This window comes from Rhagoletis pomonella, unplaced genomic scaffold (genome assembly GCF_013731165.1).
Source record: "Rhagoletis pomonella isolate Grant_MI unplaced genomic scaffold, Rhpom_1.0 Rhpom_scaffold_00005, whole genome shotgun sequence".
Taxonomy (NCBI): Eukaryota; Metazoa; Arthropoda; class Insecta; order Diptera; family Tephritidae; genus Rhagoletis; species Rhagoletis pomonella.
The window spans coordinates 28,073,370-28,092,611 of record NW_023458559.1 but is presented as its reverse complement, the minus strand read 5'-3'; the positions used below and the strand labels follow the sequence as shown (position 1 = coordinate 28,092,611).

Genomic DNA, 19,242 nt, shown 5'->3' with positions numbered 1-19,242 from the left:
TTCTCCTTCTCCTTCTCCTTCTCCTTCTCCTTCTCCTTCTCCTTCTCGTTCTCGTTCTCGTTCTCCTTCTCCTTCTCCTTCTCCTTCTCCTTCTCCTTATCCTTATCCTTCTCCTTCTCCTTCTCCTCCTCCTTCTCCTCCTCCTTCTCCTTCTCCTTCTCCTTCTCCTTCTCCTTCTCCTGCTCCTTCTCTTCTCCTTCTCCTTCTCCTTCTCCTTCTCCTTCTCCTTCTTCTTCATCTTCCCTTTTTCCCATCTTGTCCTTCGGGGAATTCATATAAAATAGTTATTAAATTGCGACATACTCAAAATACAGGGCTGTATGAATTCATTCAAAACGGCTAACGAATTATTCATATACACGAATATACGAATGAATGATTTTGGCTTAAAATTTATTTTATTTTGATATACACTGCCGGAACAAAGTATTGGCATAGCAAAGTTTTCATAATATATGCAACAATTATTATTCTAATATTTTTTCCGCCAATTTTGAATAAAAATATGGTTCATTCTACAACAAAAAACATAAAAATAAAATTCCTGAACTTTGCGCAAAACTCGCGAAAATTCTGAAAATTGTCATGCAAATTTTCAACTTTTTAATTACATACAATAACACACACATATTTTTAATATGTGGCAACGAACTTTCAATTTTTTTTAAATGACTCCTTTCAAAACCCCTAATTTCAGACACACCTCGTATGCCGCCTTTAACTTAAACTTTTGAACTGATGATTCTTCTGCTACTTCACATCGGAATGCTTCATATTGGAATAAAAAAATCAAATCCAAACTTTTTACAGCCGGTTTCACCAGCAATTCCTCCGCTGTAAATTAAATTCAAATAAAAAAAACATTTGGTCACTTAAATTTCTTTCGTGAAACAGGATATTAGTGATGAAAATTGTTTACCTGGCCTACAGAGCGACAAACTGTTAGCTTATGTGGCTAATATTGGGTAGTGGGTGTACATTCTTGATATTAGTATTCGCTTCTATTGGTCAAACAAAAAAGCTTACAAAAATAAATCGGGGAAAACAACGCAGCCTTGAGGTTGGGAAAATAAGTATGCATATGTAGATATAACTATATTCCATGCAATTGTTCATACGACGCTGGGACACTGAGAATATTGGACAAAACAAAAACCATCAACAAAATAATATAACGAAACTGAATAGGTATAATGTCAACGAAGAGCAGAGCTGAAAATAATATACATACATATGTACATGTACAACTGTAAATAATTTTATAAATATGTGAGTAAATAGTCATGTAAAAAATGTGTTGCAAGGAATCGATAAGAGCAGACAGCAAAAACGAGAGTAAACATACTTCAAATAAATATTACGTGTACGCCATGTGAACAAATCGATTATTGAAAAGGTTGTTTGGGTGAATTGGATTTTTTCCTTACTGTGCATTTCGATAAAAAAAATTTAATAAAAAAAAAAATGTAAAAAAATATCCACCACTTCACACTGCACTACAATTTCGTTTGGCTACAACATTTTCGACTTCCATTTACTTATTTTTTCAGTTTGTTTTGTTCTACCACTTTACAGCCACCTCAACATGTGCCACACAAATTGCAGTCTAACAAATACAACATTTGTGGTAACACATTGAATACAATATTGATAATGGAATGTAACTACAATGCAATGCAATACAATGCAGTGCAATGCTAACATTGCATGGGAATGGCGACAGCGGGGAAAATGGTGAGCGGTGTTAGGTGTTGAAGAGCAAATTGTAGCATTTTTCGTTGGAAGCTGCCAGCTGCGTCGCGTGCAGCTGCCGAGCCACCGGTGTATTGTTATTGAACGGCCGCCACGTATGAAAACAATAACAGCACTCCACAACACTGGTCGTAATAAAATAAGCGCCGCTGCATAAAAATATTACAAACATATGTAAACAATACGAAATAAAATATCAAACAACAATAGAAATGTGATATGTATACAAAATTTCCAATTCGATTTCGAGTGAGTACTTACATATACATACATACAATGTACTTACATATACATATATATATATGTGACAAAGCAGACGGGCAAAAAGTTGCAAACTGACCAACCAAGCCAAATAGTTGGCGGCGCTTTATTTTTTTTTTGTATTTTAACAATATTGTCTGAGCAAACACAAAAGTTTATTCATTTTTATTTATACCTTTTACTTCATAAGCTTTTGTTTATTGTATTTATGTATGTATATGTTGGCGTGCTCAACTTGCGGGTAGACAATGAAAAAGTTTTCCCACCTGTGTAAGCAAGCCTACAATGCTGCCTTTTCAAGTTGTATCGGTAAATTCCACCAATAAATACTTATAGCTGTATTTCGCCACATATTTGTTTGGCTTTGTGTGCCTACTTCTTGTAGTCCATGGCACTGCCATCGAATAGCAAACGCCTTCGGCTGACCACTGATTCAAAGAACACCTGCACTCAAGCAATTTGGTAAATTTTCTTCTGTAGGTGCAATGGCCGTTCGTTGCGCAAAGGTCATTGTTCAAAAGCTTGGGGTTTTTGTTCTTTCGCAATTTCTTTACTTATGTGAAATATGTGTGTATACTTCTTCTACGAATAATGTAGCGAGTGGCCTTTGCTGCCTTTTAGTGCTAGGAAGATTGCCTTGCGCCTAGGAAATAAAGGCAGGTGTTTTCTGTGCATTGATGTGCACACATTTCTTGTGTTTGTGTGTGTTTTGAAATATGTATTTATATACTTAGAAGATGACGAATGACCTTGATAATGCATGACCGAGCCATTTTCTAATACGAAGCGCACAGAGAAGGGAACATTTTAAAAATAAATTTTTAAGATACCTTTGTCCGTTGTTTCATTGAAAATAAAATAGATTTAAGGTGAATTCGCTCTATTTAATTACTCCGGCTTGTAAATTTTTCGTATAAATACTTTCTGTAAGAAATTGATTTCGCTTATAATAGATTTTTATGTGTACATACAGTTACTTCCAAAATTGAGCGTACGGCATTTTTTTGTTAATATTAGCAATGTTTTACATGTCACAAATTTCCATTTTGTATTGAAATATGGCTTACATTTTAGCAAACTTCGTTTAAATCTAAGAATGATGCAATGTACAAAAATAAAGAAATATCAACAAAGTTTCAGCAAAACCGCGAAATTTTTAATGCGAATTTCTAAAAATAATTCAGGTATGCAGTTTTATAGTCCATTAAATGTTTAGTATACAAATTTGAAATCTCTAAAAAATCGCGTTGATTATTAAGAATTTTTTTGCTGACCTACGCATTTTTTTCCATATAAAAATTTTCTGAATTTTTTTTTTATATGAAATCTTATACACAAAGACTTTTTACCTCACCGCCGCTTAAATGCTTTCTAATCAATCAAAAATACTACGATATTAAAATGTCTCAGTAAAACTTTCTTGGTTTCGCAGGTGTAAAGCGGTCCCAAAAGTAGCCTCTAATCCTTGGGCTAATATCCATCGTTCCTTTATGGTTATCATTTTGCAGAGGTATGTCAATTATATAAAGAGACTCTGTCTTCTATAGAAGTAGTGAGCCAATGTGAAACCCTATCGGACGCCAACTGTTTCGTATAAAGTCTCCGCCTTATTAAATAAAGTCCTTCTCATCCACAAACACTTAGTTGAATCGGTTATGATTGCTGCGGTGTGGTAGTAGGAGTGATTATTTTCAAAAGCCGTAGGGGCTTCAATTTATCGAATAAATATTTACCCAGGAAGAAAGGCCTGCATCAAGATAATAAAAGACATTATAGGTATTCACGTGCACCATGCAAGACAGTATGCACCGGATCGTAAATACCCCTATCAATACAAAAAGCAAAGCATTTCTTCCTCCTCTGTTCACCTTAACAGCTTCTACCGAAGTCATACAACATTACGCATGTGCCTGCCGCAGGTTCTACCGATTCGGCTATTTTCTATAGGCACTGAGGCTATAATGCTAATATCCTGCTTGTTTGCTTGGGGCTTTTGCGATTTTATGATTCAAATGCCGCCAAAAATTGGGGATATTCTGCTTCTTGAAACTTGGATATTCAAAATTACTCCTACATTCTTTGTTCTGCAAAAGAAATCTGAGATCATAATTAGCTTAGTACCCCTATATGCCTTCTTTTTCTTATTTCCTTTTTTATTTCTCTTCTTGGGTTTTCTCTTGTCCGCAACTATTTTTCGTTTTTCTCTGTTTTTTTTTAAGCTAGCTCCGAATGTGCCTAAAAGTATTGAATTTAGTATGTATGCATATGTGTACTTCTCAAAGGAAGTATGCAATTTTCCTACTATTAACTAACAGCCGGCTGCTCTTCCTAACAGCTGGGCTCGAAAGAAAAATGTATTCCATTTATTTATTCCATCATTCCCGAATTGTCTTAAATCTTTTTTAGATGCTTATACCATTTGTTTTCACGATAAAAAAATACTATTTAATTATACTCATAACGAAAATATTTTTACATATTACAGCCGGTAATAAACATATGCAAAGTCTACATACATACAAATGTATATATGCAATAATCACCACCCTGCACACATTGCGAATTCCCATCTGCATATTTCCACGTCAAGCGGTAATAACATTAATTGAACAGATTACTACATGCAGCTCACGCATGCATACCAACATGCATACATATCTGCAAATATACTTAAATAATAAAAATTCATTTGTGCGTGATTGTTCGTGCTTGGACATTGTCGTCTGAGCGGTGTCTGAGCGTAACGCACTAACACAAGCACACTTACATAAATCACACGAGAGATCCCAGCTATTCAGCTGCATAGGTGTTATGGCATGCGAAGCAGCCAAAAGCATAAACGTAATTGCAAGAAAGTGCAGTTACAAGCACACTCACGCACATTAGTATGCAAACATAGGAAACGCATATGTATGAATGAATGTTGTCGACCGGCAAATGTCGGCACATCGTTCCAGCCTTCTTCTACCATTCGTCCTCTGCTCCAGCTACACCGCTGCAAACAAAAGTTTCAGCATTGCAATCACCACGTTAATGTCCATTTATATTTACACATTCAAGTGCTTGCATATGCGCCTACAAATATGCAACGGTGAATGGCATTCTCTGCTTTGCCGTCTTTTATACGGTGAAATGTATTGGCGGCTTGCTGCGATGCAACAGCACAGAAATATTTTCTCGGTATGCCTGGCGTATGGAAGTGTACAGCTGTAGACGTTCCTATGTATGGAGGGAAATATATTTTTACATGTGTCGAGTGTGTTTATAAATTTTCGTTGCAGACATATAAATTTCTTGTGCATGCATGCAACAATCACCCATATTTGCATGTGCACACACCTACACACTCATACACTGAGGGAAAAAAATTGTATTATTAAAAAAAACGGGCTAAATTTAATAATACGCATACGAAAGGCCACCAGCACCAACTCATTTTAAATTTGAGTATGTACGTTTTAAAATATGTCGTTGTGAAGTGCACAGAAGCTTTTTCGTAATTAAGAAGGAAAAAAGAAATTTAATTTTTTGTTGCGTCTTTGAACCCGGACCCTCTTGGCAGCAACCAATTGTATCAAGCGTCTTTGCACACTCAGCTACAGCCATACATGTAAATGTGTTTTCAAATGTTGAGTTTGAATCAGCATCACAGCGCGCGATTAGTGCATTATGTCATACCATGTATGTGTGTATGTATGTATGTGTTGTCACCGCTGTGCATGTTTTGTATACATATACAAGTGAAAAATGCTTCATTTTATACGGACGTATTTGAATTGAAAATCCATTTTGTATTACTTTTCACTTGATTTAAATACGAACATTTTTAAACGGTATCCCAATAAAAAATTTTAATTTTTACAACGCGTTTTTTTCTCAGTGTACACATATGTTTGTATGCAACTACAATCATAATCTCTTGGAATTCTACAGCCCGCGAATTGAATTGTAAATACCGCAAATGGCATATTTTCATGGCGCCAGCAATGTCGAAGCTGAGATTGCAAATGTATGCAAGCTATGCCAAACTGAGAAATATTTTGTTCGGTGAGATTGTAGAATGTTAAGGAATATACAAATCTGTAGTCTTTAAATGGCATATTTTTCATTAAATTATTTTATTGGTATAGGTACGGAAGCAAAAATTGTGAGCTTCAAAGGAAATGTTATTTGAGGAATTCAAGCGCCTAAATTTGTAGTTATTGGGTAATTGCCCATCACAAATAAAGTTTGCAAGCGAAATCCCTACGCTAAATTTCAATCGCCGAAAGAAGTGAAAAGTAAACATTACCTTGCTTGGTAAATGCTGCATACTTTTAGGAAAAGTATTGTTATTTCTATGTTTTTTTACGAAATTCAACGTAGCCATAACTAAAATACCACTCTCGGTTACTCAGAAGTTGATATCCAAAATGGTGGTATCGTAGACTCGCGCAGATTTGAACTATGTATCATGAGTCTCACCAAATGGCCTCCATTGAAAAGTGACTGACTATGACAGTGATCGATCGATACTATCACTCGCTTAGATCTTTTTTTTACCATCTCTCCAGAAGCATACCGGAAGTGGAGAACTGAGAAACCACACCCAATTTAAGTATCTTCCCCTATGGTGCCTTGCCACACTATGACCCAGCGCATGACGTTAGCAATAAAGTTTTCTGTAGTACCACTGCGACCTGGTACCCAAAAAAATGAAGCAGCGGACTATGTCAATATACACGCCATTTAGTTACAATAGTTATACATATGTTTGTGATAAAATGATATCGGCAAAATTCCTTTTAAAAATATCGTTAATTTATCGATAAATATATCATGGTTTTTATTAATAGGAATGATAATACTCGCATTGTTTATAATATCGATCAGAATATCGCTAGCTATCGATAAGCGAATTCGATACATATTTAAAAAAATTATATCAATAGCAATTTGTATGTACTACAGATCGTTAACAAAGTCGAGATCTTAATATATAAAAATCCCGTGTCACTGTGTTCGTTTACTCTAATCTCCGAAACCGCTTAACCGATTTCAATTAAATTTTGTGTGTGTGTATTGTTGGTTCCAACTTAGAAGATAGGTTAGCTGTTAATTCGAAAAGAAATATTTTTTTTTCACCGAAATTTTTCTATGCTCCTCGCAACGTACTTATACTTAAAAAAATTACTGTTCTAAAATACTCTAATACCTGACTCAAGCTGTTTTGGACCTTTCAGAATGAGTACACACAAGAAGCTTTGCCGAGCCGACCGAAGTCGAACCGAGCGGTATGAAGCATTCATCTTTTCGTAACTGCAAGCAGTGTTGCCAGGTCTTCGGCATGATAAAACGTCCCTCTTGTTCTGAAAAAAACGTCATTTTCTACCCACAAACGTCTTTTTTTAAATAAATGGACTAAAATTGTTCTTATTAAACTGTTATTGCTTACAAAGGTACATATGTTCGTAAGATACATTAAAATGTCATATCGACAGAACACATTTAAAATTCATTGTAAACTGGGGCTCTATTCTGTAACTGTGAGAAAATGTAGTGTACACCGAGTGCAAAACTCACAACCAAAAACTCACCGACTAAAATTCAGTGAGTTTTTCGGAAGAGAAGTGTACACAATTGTGACAGTTAAAACACATTCTCACACATGCTGAATCGCAAAATGAGGAAGTGTACACAATTTTGACAGCTAAAACTCATTCTCACTCTTCCTGAATCGCAAAATGAAGAGTGCACACAATTTTCAGTGTACACTTGAAAACTCACAGTTACAGAATAGAGCCCCTGGTTTGAGATCTTTAATATTAAAATCATTTTATACATACACTTGTGATCAGCTGATTAAGTCATCAACATTTTGATCCGATTTTGGCTGTTTCTCTTTTGTTTATTTAATGTTTATTATTTTTTTTCATAAAAGCCAAGCTCATTATATGACAAACAAAATATAAATCCACATTTCAAACCTTGTGCAAAAATTATAAAAAATCTGCAAATTTTCAGCTAGATTTTCAACATTTTATTCAGATTTTTTAGAATTTTTTCGAGTATGCAGATTGATAGCCCATTAAATTTTAGGGCAATAATGCGCAAGTTTAAAGGGGCTAAATAATCGCGTTGATTTTTAATAATTTTTTTTCTTGTAGACATTTGGTTAGGGGCTCGGTTGTCGAAAATGGTAAATTACGCTCTGCTAAGAAGGAGCATAGCAATACTTCAGCCTTTTTTGCGTTCATTACATTTTCAATAAAGTCTTAAAAAAGTTGCCTACTTTTTTCTGACGTTTTATTCTGCACAGCTTTTTCGATGCTTTTGTGAGCGTGCGTGTTGCCATAGATCGGCCTGATTTGGCTTTTAATGTGCAATTGCAAACATTACAACAAGCCTCGTAACCTCAAGTGCTTACACAACCAGGCTTTGAACACGGGATCATTAGTCCAAGAATCCAAAAAATGCGCGTAGGCTTGGTTTGCATCATATTTAAGTCATATGTCATATGTGTCAAAAAAAAATAAATATCTTCTGAAGCAGCTGCAGCAAAACACAAATATTGTAAATATTTATTAAGAAAATAATTCAAAATCAGTTCTACTTACAAGATTTATTTAGTAACAAAGAAAAATTTCTGGGAAGTTAAAAAACGTCATTTTTTACACAAAAAACGTCCAAACGTCAACAGGATACAAAAAACGTCCAAATGACGTTAAAAACGTCAACCTGGCAACACTGACTGCAAGATAGTGTTCACACAGCAATCTTTTTCAGAAGCATTTCGGAGCCGGAAGAGAAACTATTTTTGATTTTAAAATTTCTGCTGCTATGGACAAAAAATTAAGATAATTAAAAGAAAATTTTATTGAAGTGAAACTTGTTTAGCGGCGGTTGGTTGGTTGGGAGTAAATTGGCAAATTCAAAGGAAATTGCACACAGAAATGGTGAAACGGAAATGGTGTAACGGAAATTATTGGGGCTGAAACAATTGCTTCTTGAGTGTAGGGTATTAATTTAACAAAAAATTGCTAATAAAATGGTGCAACGGAAATGGTGCAACAGAAATGGTGCAACGGAAATGATGCAACGGAAACGGTGCAACGGACATTTTTGGGGCTGAAACATGTGCGTCTTGAGTGTATGGTATTAATTAAAAAAAAAATTGCTAATAAAAGGTTAAAGAATAAAACTTAGAAAAATACCAATACAAGAATGAAAGTAAAGGTGAGTACGTACATAGATAAAGAAAAAGATAAAGGCAAAGGTAAAAATAAAAACAAAACCAAAGATGCGTAAAGATAAAGGCAAAAATGAAGACCAAGTAAATTTAAACTCTTTAACAACTATTTAACAACTTTAGCAACTATCTGGAAGTATTTTACATAAAAAATTTACTAAGTATTGCCCGGTTTGTAGTTGCAGTTAAAGAAAATACATGAAAAGGCACGATTTTTTTTTAATTGGAAAAAATGTAAATATTTCAAAAACGGTGACACTTTTACCTGAAAATTTTTTGTTCATCAGGGAGCTCACCCCCCCACCTACCTTCCCCTAAAGTTTGGCACGTTACTTCTGGGACACCCTGTATACATAAGGGCAAAGGTGAAGGGGAATATGTAGATGAAGAAAGTGATAAACATAAAAGTAAAAACAAAGAAGAGCATGAGGATGAGGATACCTATAAAAGTAAAGACGAAAATAGGGGAAGAAAGATTAAAATAAAGGTCATTGAAGAGGAAAAGATATAGAGAGAGACACCGAGACTCAATCTGGGAACTATTTTGTGATTTTAGAAATTTGCGGGATTCTCGAAACTTATCGATAAAATAGTCCATATTTTTATCGGTTTTGATATCGATATTTTTATCGATTTGTTATCGATTTTGTAGTCGATACTTTTAACTATTTTTTTTATCGATTTTGTTATCGATATTTATAAATTTTTTTATCGATATTTATCGATCTTGTTATCGATACTTAGCGATTTTGTGTTCGATATTTATCGATTATGTTATCGATATTTATCTACTTTGTTATCGATATTCATCGACTTTGTTATCTATATTTATCGATTTGGTTATCGATATTTATCTATGTTGTTATCGATATTAATCGATTTTTATCGATATTTATCGACTTTGTTATCGATATTCATCGATTTTGTTATCGATATTTGTCGATTTTGTTATAGATTTTCTAATCGATTTTGTTACAAATGGTATTATTGATGTTGCTGTTGAAATTTTTATCGAATTTGTCATCGATTTTGTTATCGATTTGTTATCTATCTATCGGTTTTGTTATCGATATTTTGCTGGACGTTATTATCGATTTAGTTATCGATAGAGGATAAAGATAAAAATACATATAATGGAAAAACAGAATAACGTGAATGTTAAAAAACGAACAGGGGTAGGGTAGGGATCTAGATAGAAAAAAAGAGAAAAAATATAACCTTAAGCAAAAACAGATGTGTGTATGTACATATACACTGGTTATGAGACAAAATAGATAAGTAACGTAAGTTTCACTTTTCTAGTGTGGCCCAGGTGCACTTACTTTTTTTTCAAAAAAAAGCTCAGTTAGTGTACACTTAATTTATGTAACCTAATATAACTTAAGTTTTGGGCCAAGCTCTTGAGCACACAAACCTACAAATCTTATATTCTTCTTTAAATAACATAACCATAAAAGTATGCTAAACACAACTTCAGCAAAATCCGCCTAAAACGAATCATATGAAATTAATCAAAAAAATATGCTTTAATTTAATTAAATTCCTTACCACGCCTGGGCGTATGCAATAAATTATGAGAGCGCGCACACACACGCGCACAGGATCTATGCTGTATGCCACACCTACCATCGACTAGCATGCAGTTAGCAATTTTAAATGATGCGCTTGAGTGCAACTAAAAATATGCAAAACTTCTAAATACCACAATGCTGCGCGCATTCCCGCGCGCCCCTGCTTATTTTCCCGTTCATTCGTCTATTCGCTTATTCATTCACTCATTCTCTAATTTACTCATGCATGTTGGTGGCCAGAAATGGCATTACTACGAGTAGATGAACGCGCGAATATTTTATGAATAGCCTAAAAGCAGGCAGTATTTTTAATGCTTAAACACTCGAACACCCACACATAGATGCAAATTAAAATTGTGACTACATTTGTGTGATTTCCAGTGGTTCGACTATGTCTGACATTTGGCTGGCGCTGTGCGGTAAGCGGTTTAGAGAATTCACTCAAAATCGTAGGCAACTATGTATTTATATATGCAACAAAGTAGATATTTCTCTATACGCCTAAATTTATGCAACATTTGTTACAGCATCAACAATTTACTGTGCGCAGCATAATTTCGCTTCCAGTGAGGCATTTGTGGGAAAGAGGCTTCAATGCACAAATTGCCAGCGACTTGTTTTAATTTACTTGCTGCCCCACCCTCGGCCCCCACCGCCACATATGCCATGTCTTTTGCAACACATGCAATTAACCTTCAATTGTGCCTGCACGTGGCGCCCACATTAGCTCACATTCGCTCGCTCACTCACTGCCATTTGTCGGAGTCATTCATTTTGTTGCATTTATTTGAATTTGGCAAATAGTTTTGCAAAAATGTAACTGCTTACAACCATTACTGTGCTGGTAACCGGTGGCCATGACTAAACAAAACAAATTTCGTATTGCCATTGCAATTTGTTGTAACATCATTTCGGGCGCTTTTGCATTTATTCTGCTTTTTGTTTGCTATTTATTGCCTACATTTAGGCAGCGCACATCGATAGTCCTAATGAACACCAAATATGCAATTAGCACAAAAGTTGAGTTATTTCGGCACAAATATTTATTTGCCATTTTGACCCTTTGCATTGCTACAAATTCGCTGCATGTAAAACATGCTTGAGGATATGGGGAAGCGCCTGCTGGTATGCAACGTTTTCGGTTGTAGAGTGAATTGTTTCTACTGCTCACGGCAAGCGTTCCATGGTGTTTTTTTTTTCATTTTATTTTTTGTTGATGAATTCTGCTATGGCACGTAATGTGGAAGTGGGTAAAGAACGTACGTATGTACATACATACATATGAACCGTAGTAAGCTTATGGAAGTTACATTTGAACCAGTTAATTCGTGTAAGTAATTACATTTACCTAACAGAAGTACTCATAGGTGGCCACCACCTCTTTCACCCAGAGCACATACATAAATCACTAGTTCATTTAGAAGTTATCCACAGTGGTTCATACAGATATGTAAGTATGTACAAACATAATTGCAAATATAAGCACGCGTTGATTTTACGAAAATTTTGTTATGCCATAGAAATATGTGGATACATTTATTTACGTACCCGTGCCACTGTTTGTTTGCATTTAAATGCATATTTTTCCGCTTGTTATAATTACTTCAGTGCATATTGCTCAGCCATAGATTAATTAAAAGAATATTTCCCGTTACATTTTTGGTGAGCGAAATCTGCTAGTAATTTTTTGAGGGGCGTGAAAAATTTTTCATACAGTGTTGTGCAGTCAAATAAGTTTATGAAAAATCGCAAGGAAAAAAAACTTATTTTGTGGTAAATTATGGGCCTTTGGTTGGTCCTAATCCTGAAAAAGTAGTTAATATAACAAAAGTACAAACTGATGACTACGACATCACTGCGATCATCAGATCCTAGAACATCATTCATGATCAATCCTAAAATAAAATCGACTTATAAGGAACAAAAGCTGGACCGCCAGCTCACAAAAAATGAGCTCAAGCTTTAAATTTGGGAAAGTTCAGCACAAGACTTTTTTGGTACATCAACAAGGTTCAAGAATGCGCTGAGGAAGGGCGTTGTTGAGTCGCCCCTATTCAATTAATATTCGCAAAGTATAGATTGGTCAAAAATTATAATACATTTCCTATATTATATCGGGAAATGCAAAGGAATCTCTCCATAGATATGAGTTTAAATCACATACTAGTAAAATGCTGTTTTAGTATATTGGATCTAATCACGACTGAGGGCCACTTAACGCAACATTCGCCCTAACTCAGAACTTTGTTGCAGAACGTCTTATCTCAACTAAAAATATATTGAAAATAAGGCGTTCTTCAACCAAATTCTGAAATAGGGCGTTCTTGAAAAGTTTTCTGAGATAGGGCATTTTCGATCCGGCTGCCGAGATAGGTCGATCTTCCACTAATCCAAGGATATAATAATCCAATCATTTGGACTACCACCGCCAAAGTAATCTAAGTTGCCAGCAGGGTATTTATTAACGCAGTAAGCTTCGCAATGATCAACTGACACAATGAACGGAGTAACAGGACCGAGTTGGAACAAGCTGGAGCAAGCTACCGATGCATCAGTTGGCATACCACAAAAGTGTGCTTCTCTTAGCTTTATTCAAACAAAACTTGGCGGCTCCTCCAAATGGGATGCATTAACATCTCAAAGGGACTGCTAAAGACATATTTCGCTCAGAGAATGTCAGAAACTACTCTCTTCTCGTACCCTCAATATTAGCAAAACATGGCTTATAACGAAGATTAAAGGTCACATTTGGTGGACATTTTCTATATGCTCATTTGGTTTTGAATTCTCCTACTCATTAAGAAGCAAGGGTGAAGAAGCAACCACTACTGCATTCATGCGCAAGTTTTGGGGTAGTTTTGGTAAACAGCTGGTTGTTACTCGATAATTTTATTAACTCTGAACGTCCTTTTTCAGCTTACTTTTTTTAGTTTGATAAATTATTTTTATCAACAGCTGATTGGTGCGTTTAAAAATATATTCTAATAGGAAATTTTATGATTTTTACTCAATCATATCGCTCATCTAATAATATTTTCTACTTAGTTTGCACCTGTAATTTAGGTTTATGTATGCTTAGCGTTCACAGAGGTTTTGAAGAAAAAAGCAAAAGTGAAATTATCACTAAAACAATTGATCGATTTGTAGAAGACCCCCAAATACTATTTGTTTAAATAAAAAATAATGAAGAAATTACGATTTTTGTGTAAAGATGAAGCCGAATTTTAAAATTTGTATGCAATTAAGGTAGTTGATTAACAAATTTTTATTTAAAATCTTCAATACGTTTTTAAGAATTGACAACCTCCTCCTTTTTATAACGCTTATTTTTAAGTCGGTGAAAAAGAGACAAATTAATGAGTTAAATTGTTATAAATTTTTTAGTAACTATATTTTAACATTTCTAATAAAATATACTTTGGAAATAAACTCGGCACCCCTAAATTATGCATTGCGTACGCCTCTATTTTTCCTTTTTGAAGTAAAGAAAAATTTAGAGGTCGTTCAAGGCGCCTAAAGTTTTCCATGTATTTTATATGGGAGAAAACAACTTTTCGTAGAAATGGTATACAATTCATGAAAATCAATATTTTTCGATCGGAAAACTGGGTTTCCTTCAGGGGTCAATTATTTTTCGGTATAAAACAATCCTAGGTGGTGACCTTACTTTTTCACATATATTTTTGGACCACCCTAATATACACACATGCAACTGAGAATATTTTTTGTTTGTTTTAATTTTACGTACTTTGTACACATTTACATACTTATATAATATTGTAGGTATTTGTGCACTACTAACTACTAAATTACGTTGTTTTTTTCCTAGCACGCTAATGTTTTTTCTCTTCCTCATTTAATTTTTACATGCATATCACTTTAACACACTCGCGTGCGTGTTTGTTGTTACTGTATAATAAACACGAAATTTTAAAATGTGTTGTAAGCAGATTAACGCTTGGATTAGTGTAAATTTTAAGTAGATTACCAACGGATTTGTGCACAATTAAACTGTCGGGTATTAAATTGAGTTTATTACGGACATTGCACGGGAAGTACGCTTGTAAATTTAACGAGAATGGTATTTTATGTACTCCTCTGAGTTTTTGTTTTTAGTCGATGGTGAATACATATTGCACGTTTACGAAAAATTTTATATGAAGCTGAGAAATTATGCTGTAGGAGAGTTGAATTTAAATTTCGGCTTTAGTTGTTAGTTTACGTAGGACAGTTAAAAAGGGGAACGAAAGAATAGCATAAACGTGAGAAAAACTTAATATCTTTTACTATTTTTCTGGTAATTTACTGGCTTTTCCCCCTTTTATAAAGATTATATGTTCATATGCGATCGCCGGAGTGAAAGAAGTGTCAACAACTAACTCAACGCATTAGGTAATTTCTCCGTCTGCAAAGAGAAGTGAGCTCTCATAGTTTGTAAGAGAATCACGATAATCCCTTCGGAAAGGTCGTATTTTATTCTAAGATACCAAAAAAAGGATAAAACTTGCTCAGTTCACCTCGCTCAGAAGCTACTTGGATAGATCTCAAATTTCTATATTATGTGGGTACTGGGTTATACAGACATCCCGGGAAATTGCGAAGCAGACGAATTGTCAAGGGTAGGCAAATGGCTTTATACCGCAAATAGCTCCAGCGTTGCGAGGAATCATATAAATTGCATACTTAATTTATCTGGAAAATAAAAAATAGGCAGTACTTGTAGAGTTGTTAGACACATCTAGACGAGATCGTATTTGGAGAATTCAAAGGCCATTTTCCTTTTGGAAGGTCCTGGAAACAGGATGGCGTTGGCGGTCATCACTGCATGCAGAGCCAATGACTTAGAGTTCGGGCTTATTCATGCAAATAATTTTAGGAGGTTGAAAAGAAAGACATTATCTCTTGGTATAGGGGAAAATTTACAAATCTTCCATATTCAAAAATGGTTAATCGATAAAATTAAGCAGTAATTATCTAAAATTTCCTTTAGCATACCTTCAAGCTGTTAATTATAAGGTATGCGCTGTCAAAAATTATGCCACGAAAATCTTCCTGAAGTTAACTTGCACCAAAGGCCGTTTGAAAATTATTTAGGGAAAAGATAAAAAGGCCACGTATTATTTACACTGAAATAGTTTTTTCGACGCCCTAAAGTTATGCAACAGTTTTTAAGTTACGCTTCTTTTGAAATAGTTTCTGAAAAAGTACCTCCCAAAACTTTTACAAATTTTGGGAACTGATAAAAAAAATAACTGTACGAATGTATCTTTTTTGATGTACCAAAATTATAGGAGAAATATATGTCATACTTTGTTTTTTGGCTAAAATTATTCAAGAATATTCTTATGAACTTTTGTCACCAAACGACATACTCTTAGGCTGCCACTTCGCCAACTCTTGTGTTCCTGGTGCGGGTCAATACAACATTTTTAAGGTTATTTAAAATCAAGTCAACTTACCGGCTACAACTCTCTGGGTTATTCAAGTTTTTATTTGTAGTCTTCTGACTCTTTTTGAGTCTTCGTTCAACAATCAACAAACAGCAACAGGGCACTTACAAGAAAGTGTCACGAGAACCTCCACTGTACGGTTTTCTTTCTACGCAACCAATCACTTTACCGTTAAATGTTTCGCTTTATGCAACAACCGATGCTGCTCTAATGCAATGTTACGCAAGCATTAGTACGCGGTTACAAAAAAAAACACTATGTAGCGTATGAATATAAAGGCGAGGGACTATTTTTCTGCTTTGTTTTTATTATACGAATTTTTTTGATTTTTCTTCTTATGCACGTTTGTGTTTCTTAACTCGATTTTTGTTTTGTTCTTTTTGCGCAAGTAAAGAAAATTAACGAAATAAGTAAGTCACGTAGGAGCTTTGAATTTAAGGCGTTTGGTTAGTGTAGGGAAAAACACTACGGAAAGTTATGGTTTCAAGCGTTTTTCGTCAGGCATTTATTTTTGCAATCAAAATATATTTTTCCTTACTAAAGTTTTAAAAATTTTTTGGAAATTCTATTTAGTAATTTTTCGCAGTTATTTATTAGCAAATCTTCTCATGTACTTATTTATTGCTATTTATTCCGTTGCTCTGCTATTTTATGCTCAAACTTTACGCTAAACTTAGTTTTTCCAATTTCACTCTTCACGCGCTCCCTCGCTCTATCTATCCTTCAGTCACGAACACTTTGCTTTATTTTGCTTGCAACGCTTACAATACCGGAAATACGTTACAAAATGCGCTTTTGTTTTTGTCGACGAATTTCAGTTGTTTTATAGTTTAATTCCTGTTGTAGACGTCTTACAGCAACATTTTTTTCGCTTGTTTTTCAGTACTTATTCACTTCTCATTCGCTGCTGCCCTTTATTTCAGCATTTTCTCAGCGTTGCAATGGTGTGCGTGAATATTTCACCGATTTCACTTCCGTTGCGCTTTGGTGTTGCCCCTGTTTTCTGTTCGATTATTTTTTTTCCTTCTCAGCAGCCTTCACCGCTGCACTCTTCCTCCCACTTCACTCCACCTTGTCCTCCAATTGTACAATTTAAATGATTCCCAATCTTTTTCTGCAACTCGGATTTGCTTCCCTGATTTCTGCTTAAATTTTTTTAAATATTTTTTTCTTTTATCTTAGTAAGTTGTTTCTTTAGTTCCCTTTAGCTGTTTTGCTCTATTTCCCACTGCAATTTTTATTTTCCTTAGCTATTATTTTCTAGTTGCTACTTTTTACGATTTTTTTTTGTTCAACTTCTACTTAAGTTGCTTATTGTATTTAAGCGCCTGAAGCGTACTTTTGTAATGCATTGATTGAGTTTCCGTTTCCGCTTTTAAAAGCGTGACATTATTTTGCTTTCGCGTTTACTGCAATTCAGTGTCGCCAAATGCTAAGCTTTATTTCCCAGTTTATTGTTTATTTTATTGCTGCCTGCTGCTTTTCATTTACTTAGACTGCTTTAGTTAAATCCTTTTGTCTGCTGCATCTCATTTACAAGCACTGAAAGGACAAGAAAGTAAAAGCATTGAATCAACTCTAATGAAAATTAGCTACAAACTAGTGAATCGTCAAAAAAGATAAGAGTGAAAGTAATGATTTCCTAAATTATTCATCCAATCCTATTCTATGTATGTAAATATGTATCGCTCATTTTAAATTTGGAGGAGATTTTTTACCTTGTTTCACATTTTTATCGAATTTTAGTACCTTAGAAAATGCTTTTTTAACCCGATGTTTTTCTTACGCTGTCTTGGGAACGAAAAAAATTAGGAAAACTCTGCCTTCTTTGATTAAAAGATTATCCGCCGAACAAGTGTCATGGCTTGCTATCATCAGAGGAAATCGAGCAAATGGACTAAGCTCAATTGAAATTCTCTTTACTAGTCAGTGGCCATTCTGAGCAAATCCACTGACTTCCTTGGCTTTCTGTAGTACTGCACAAGTCTGGCAACCACATGCTATTTCTCCCGTTCATGCATAACGTCAAAATTGTATCGCTACTTATAGTATACGCACCTGTTCACAACAATCGTCTGAAACAACGTTTACACTGTCATAATTTTGTTTGCAAGTTAAGAATTAAATATTATTTTCGTGGTGGATGGTAATGGATCTAGTAAGTATCTCTGCCTCTTAACAAAATTTATTTAAATGTTGATTTTTTGTAATTACTTTCTAAGAGTATAAATGGTACTTGTTTAATTAAGAATTTTTATCAAGATTGTAGTCCTTACGAAAAGTTTTGAAATATTTCAGTGTCTGCCCTACTACTGAACTACTTTACTTTAGAGCAGAAAGTGCACATACTTAGTAAACTATGTAGTAAAAATTAGTCGCAGACTCACGCCGACTCAGGAGTAAAAGGCATGTGAACTTTGTAGAAGATAACACTGCTTACAAATTTGGTTGGTTGGGAGTAACTTGCCAAATTCAACGGAAATTATACGCGGAAACGGTGCAACGGAAGTGGTGCAACGAAATGATGCAACGGAAATGGTGCAACGGAAATGGTTGGAATTGAAACAAGTGCTTCTTGAGTGTATGCATATGGTATTAATTTAACAACCTCTTGCTACCAAAAGGTTAAAGAATAACACTTAGAAAAAGACCAACACAAAAAGGAAAGTAAAGGTGAGTACGTACACAGATAAAGAAAATGATAAAGGCAAAAGTAAAAAAAAAAAAAAACAAAGGTGCGTAAAGATAAAAGCAAAAATGGAGTTCAAAGTAAATTTAAACATTTAACTTTTATAGGGGCAAAGGTGAAGGGGAATATGTAGATGAAGAAAATTTTAAACATAAAAGTAAACACGAAGATAAATAAAAAAAAAAAGATGATAATTAGGATACCGATAAAAGTTAATATGAAGATAGAGGAAGAAAGATTAAAATAAAGGTAATTATAGAGAAAAGGATATGGATGGAGACCCAAAGATTC

General features: G+C 34.6%; 2 protein-coding genes across 2 annotated transcripts in view; both read right to left on the bottom strand.

Annotated features, from left to right (window-relative positions):
• The window catches only part of LOC118740051 (ras-interacting protein RIP3-like), a 342,513-nt gene that overhangs the window by 277,547 nt on the left and 45,724 nt on the right, over nucleotides 1–19,242 (bottom strand). The gene's annotated exons all lie outside the window — the stretch shown is intronic.
• Nucleotides 3–254, bottom strand: LOC118740050 (putative uncharacterized protein DDB_G0271982; the record flags this gene model as incomplete). The annotated part of the gene is made up of 1 exon (XM_036471546.1): nucleotides 3–254. A coding segment is annotated over exon 1 (252 nt), but the record flags the coding sequence as incomplete, so codon positions are not given.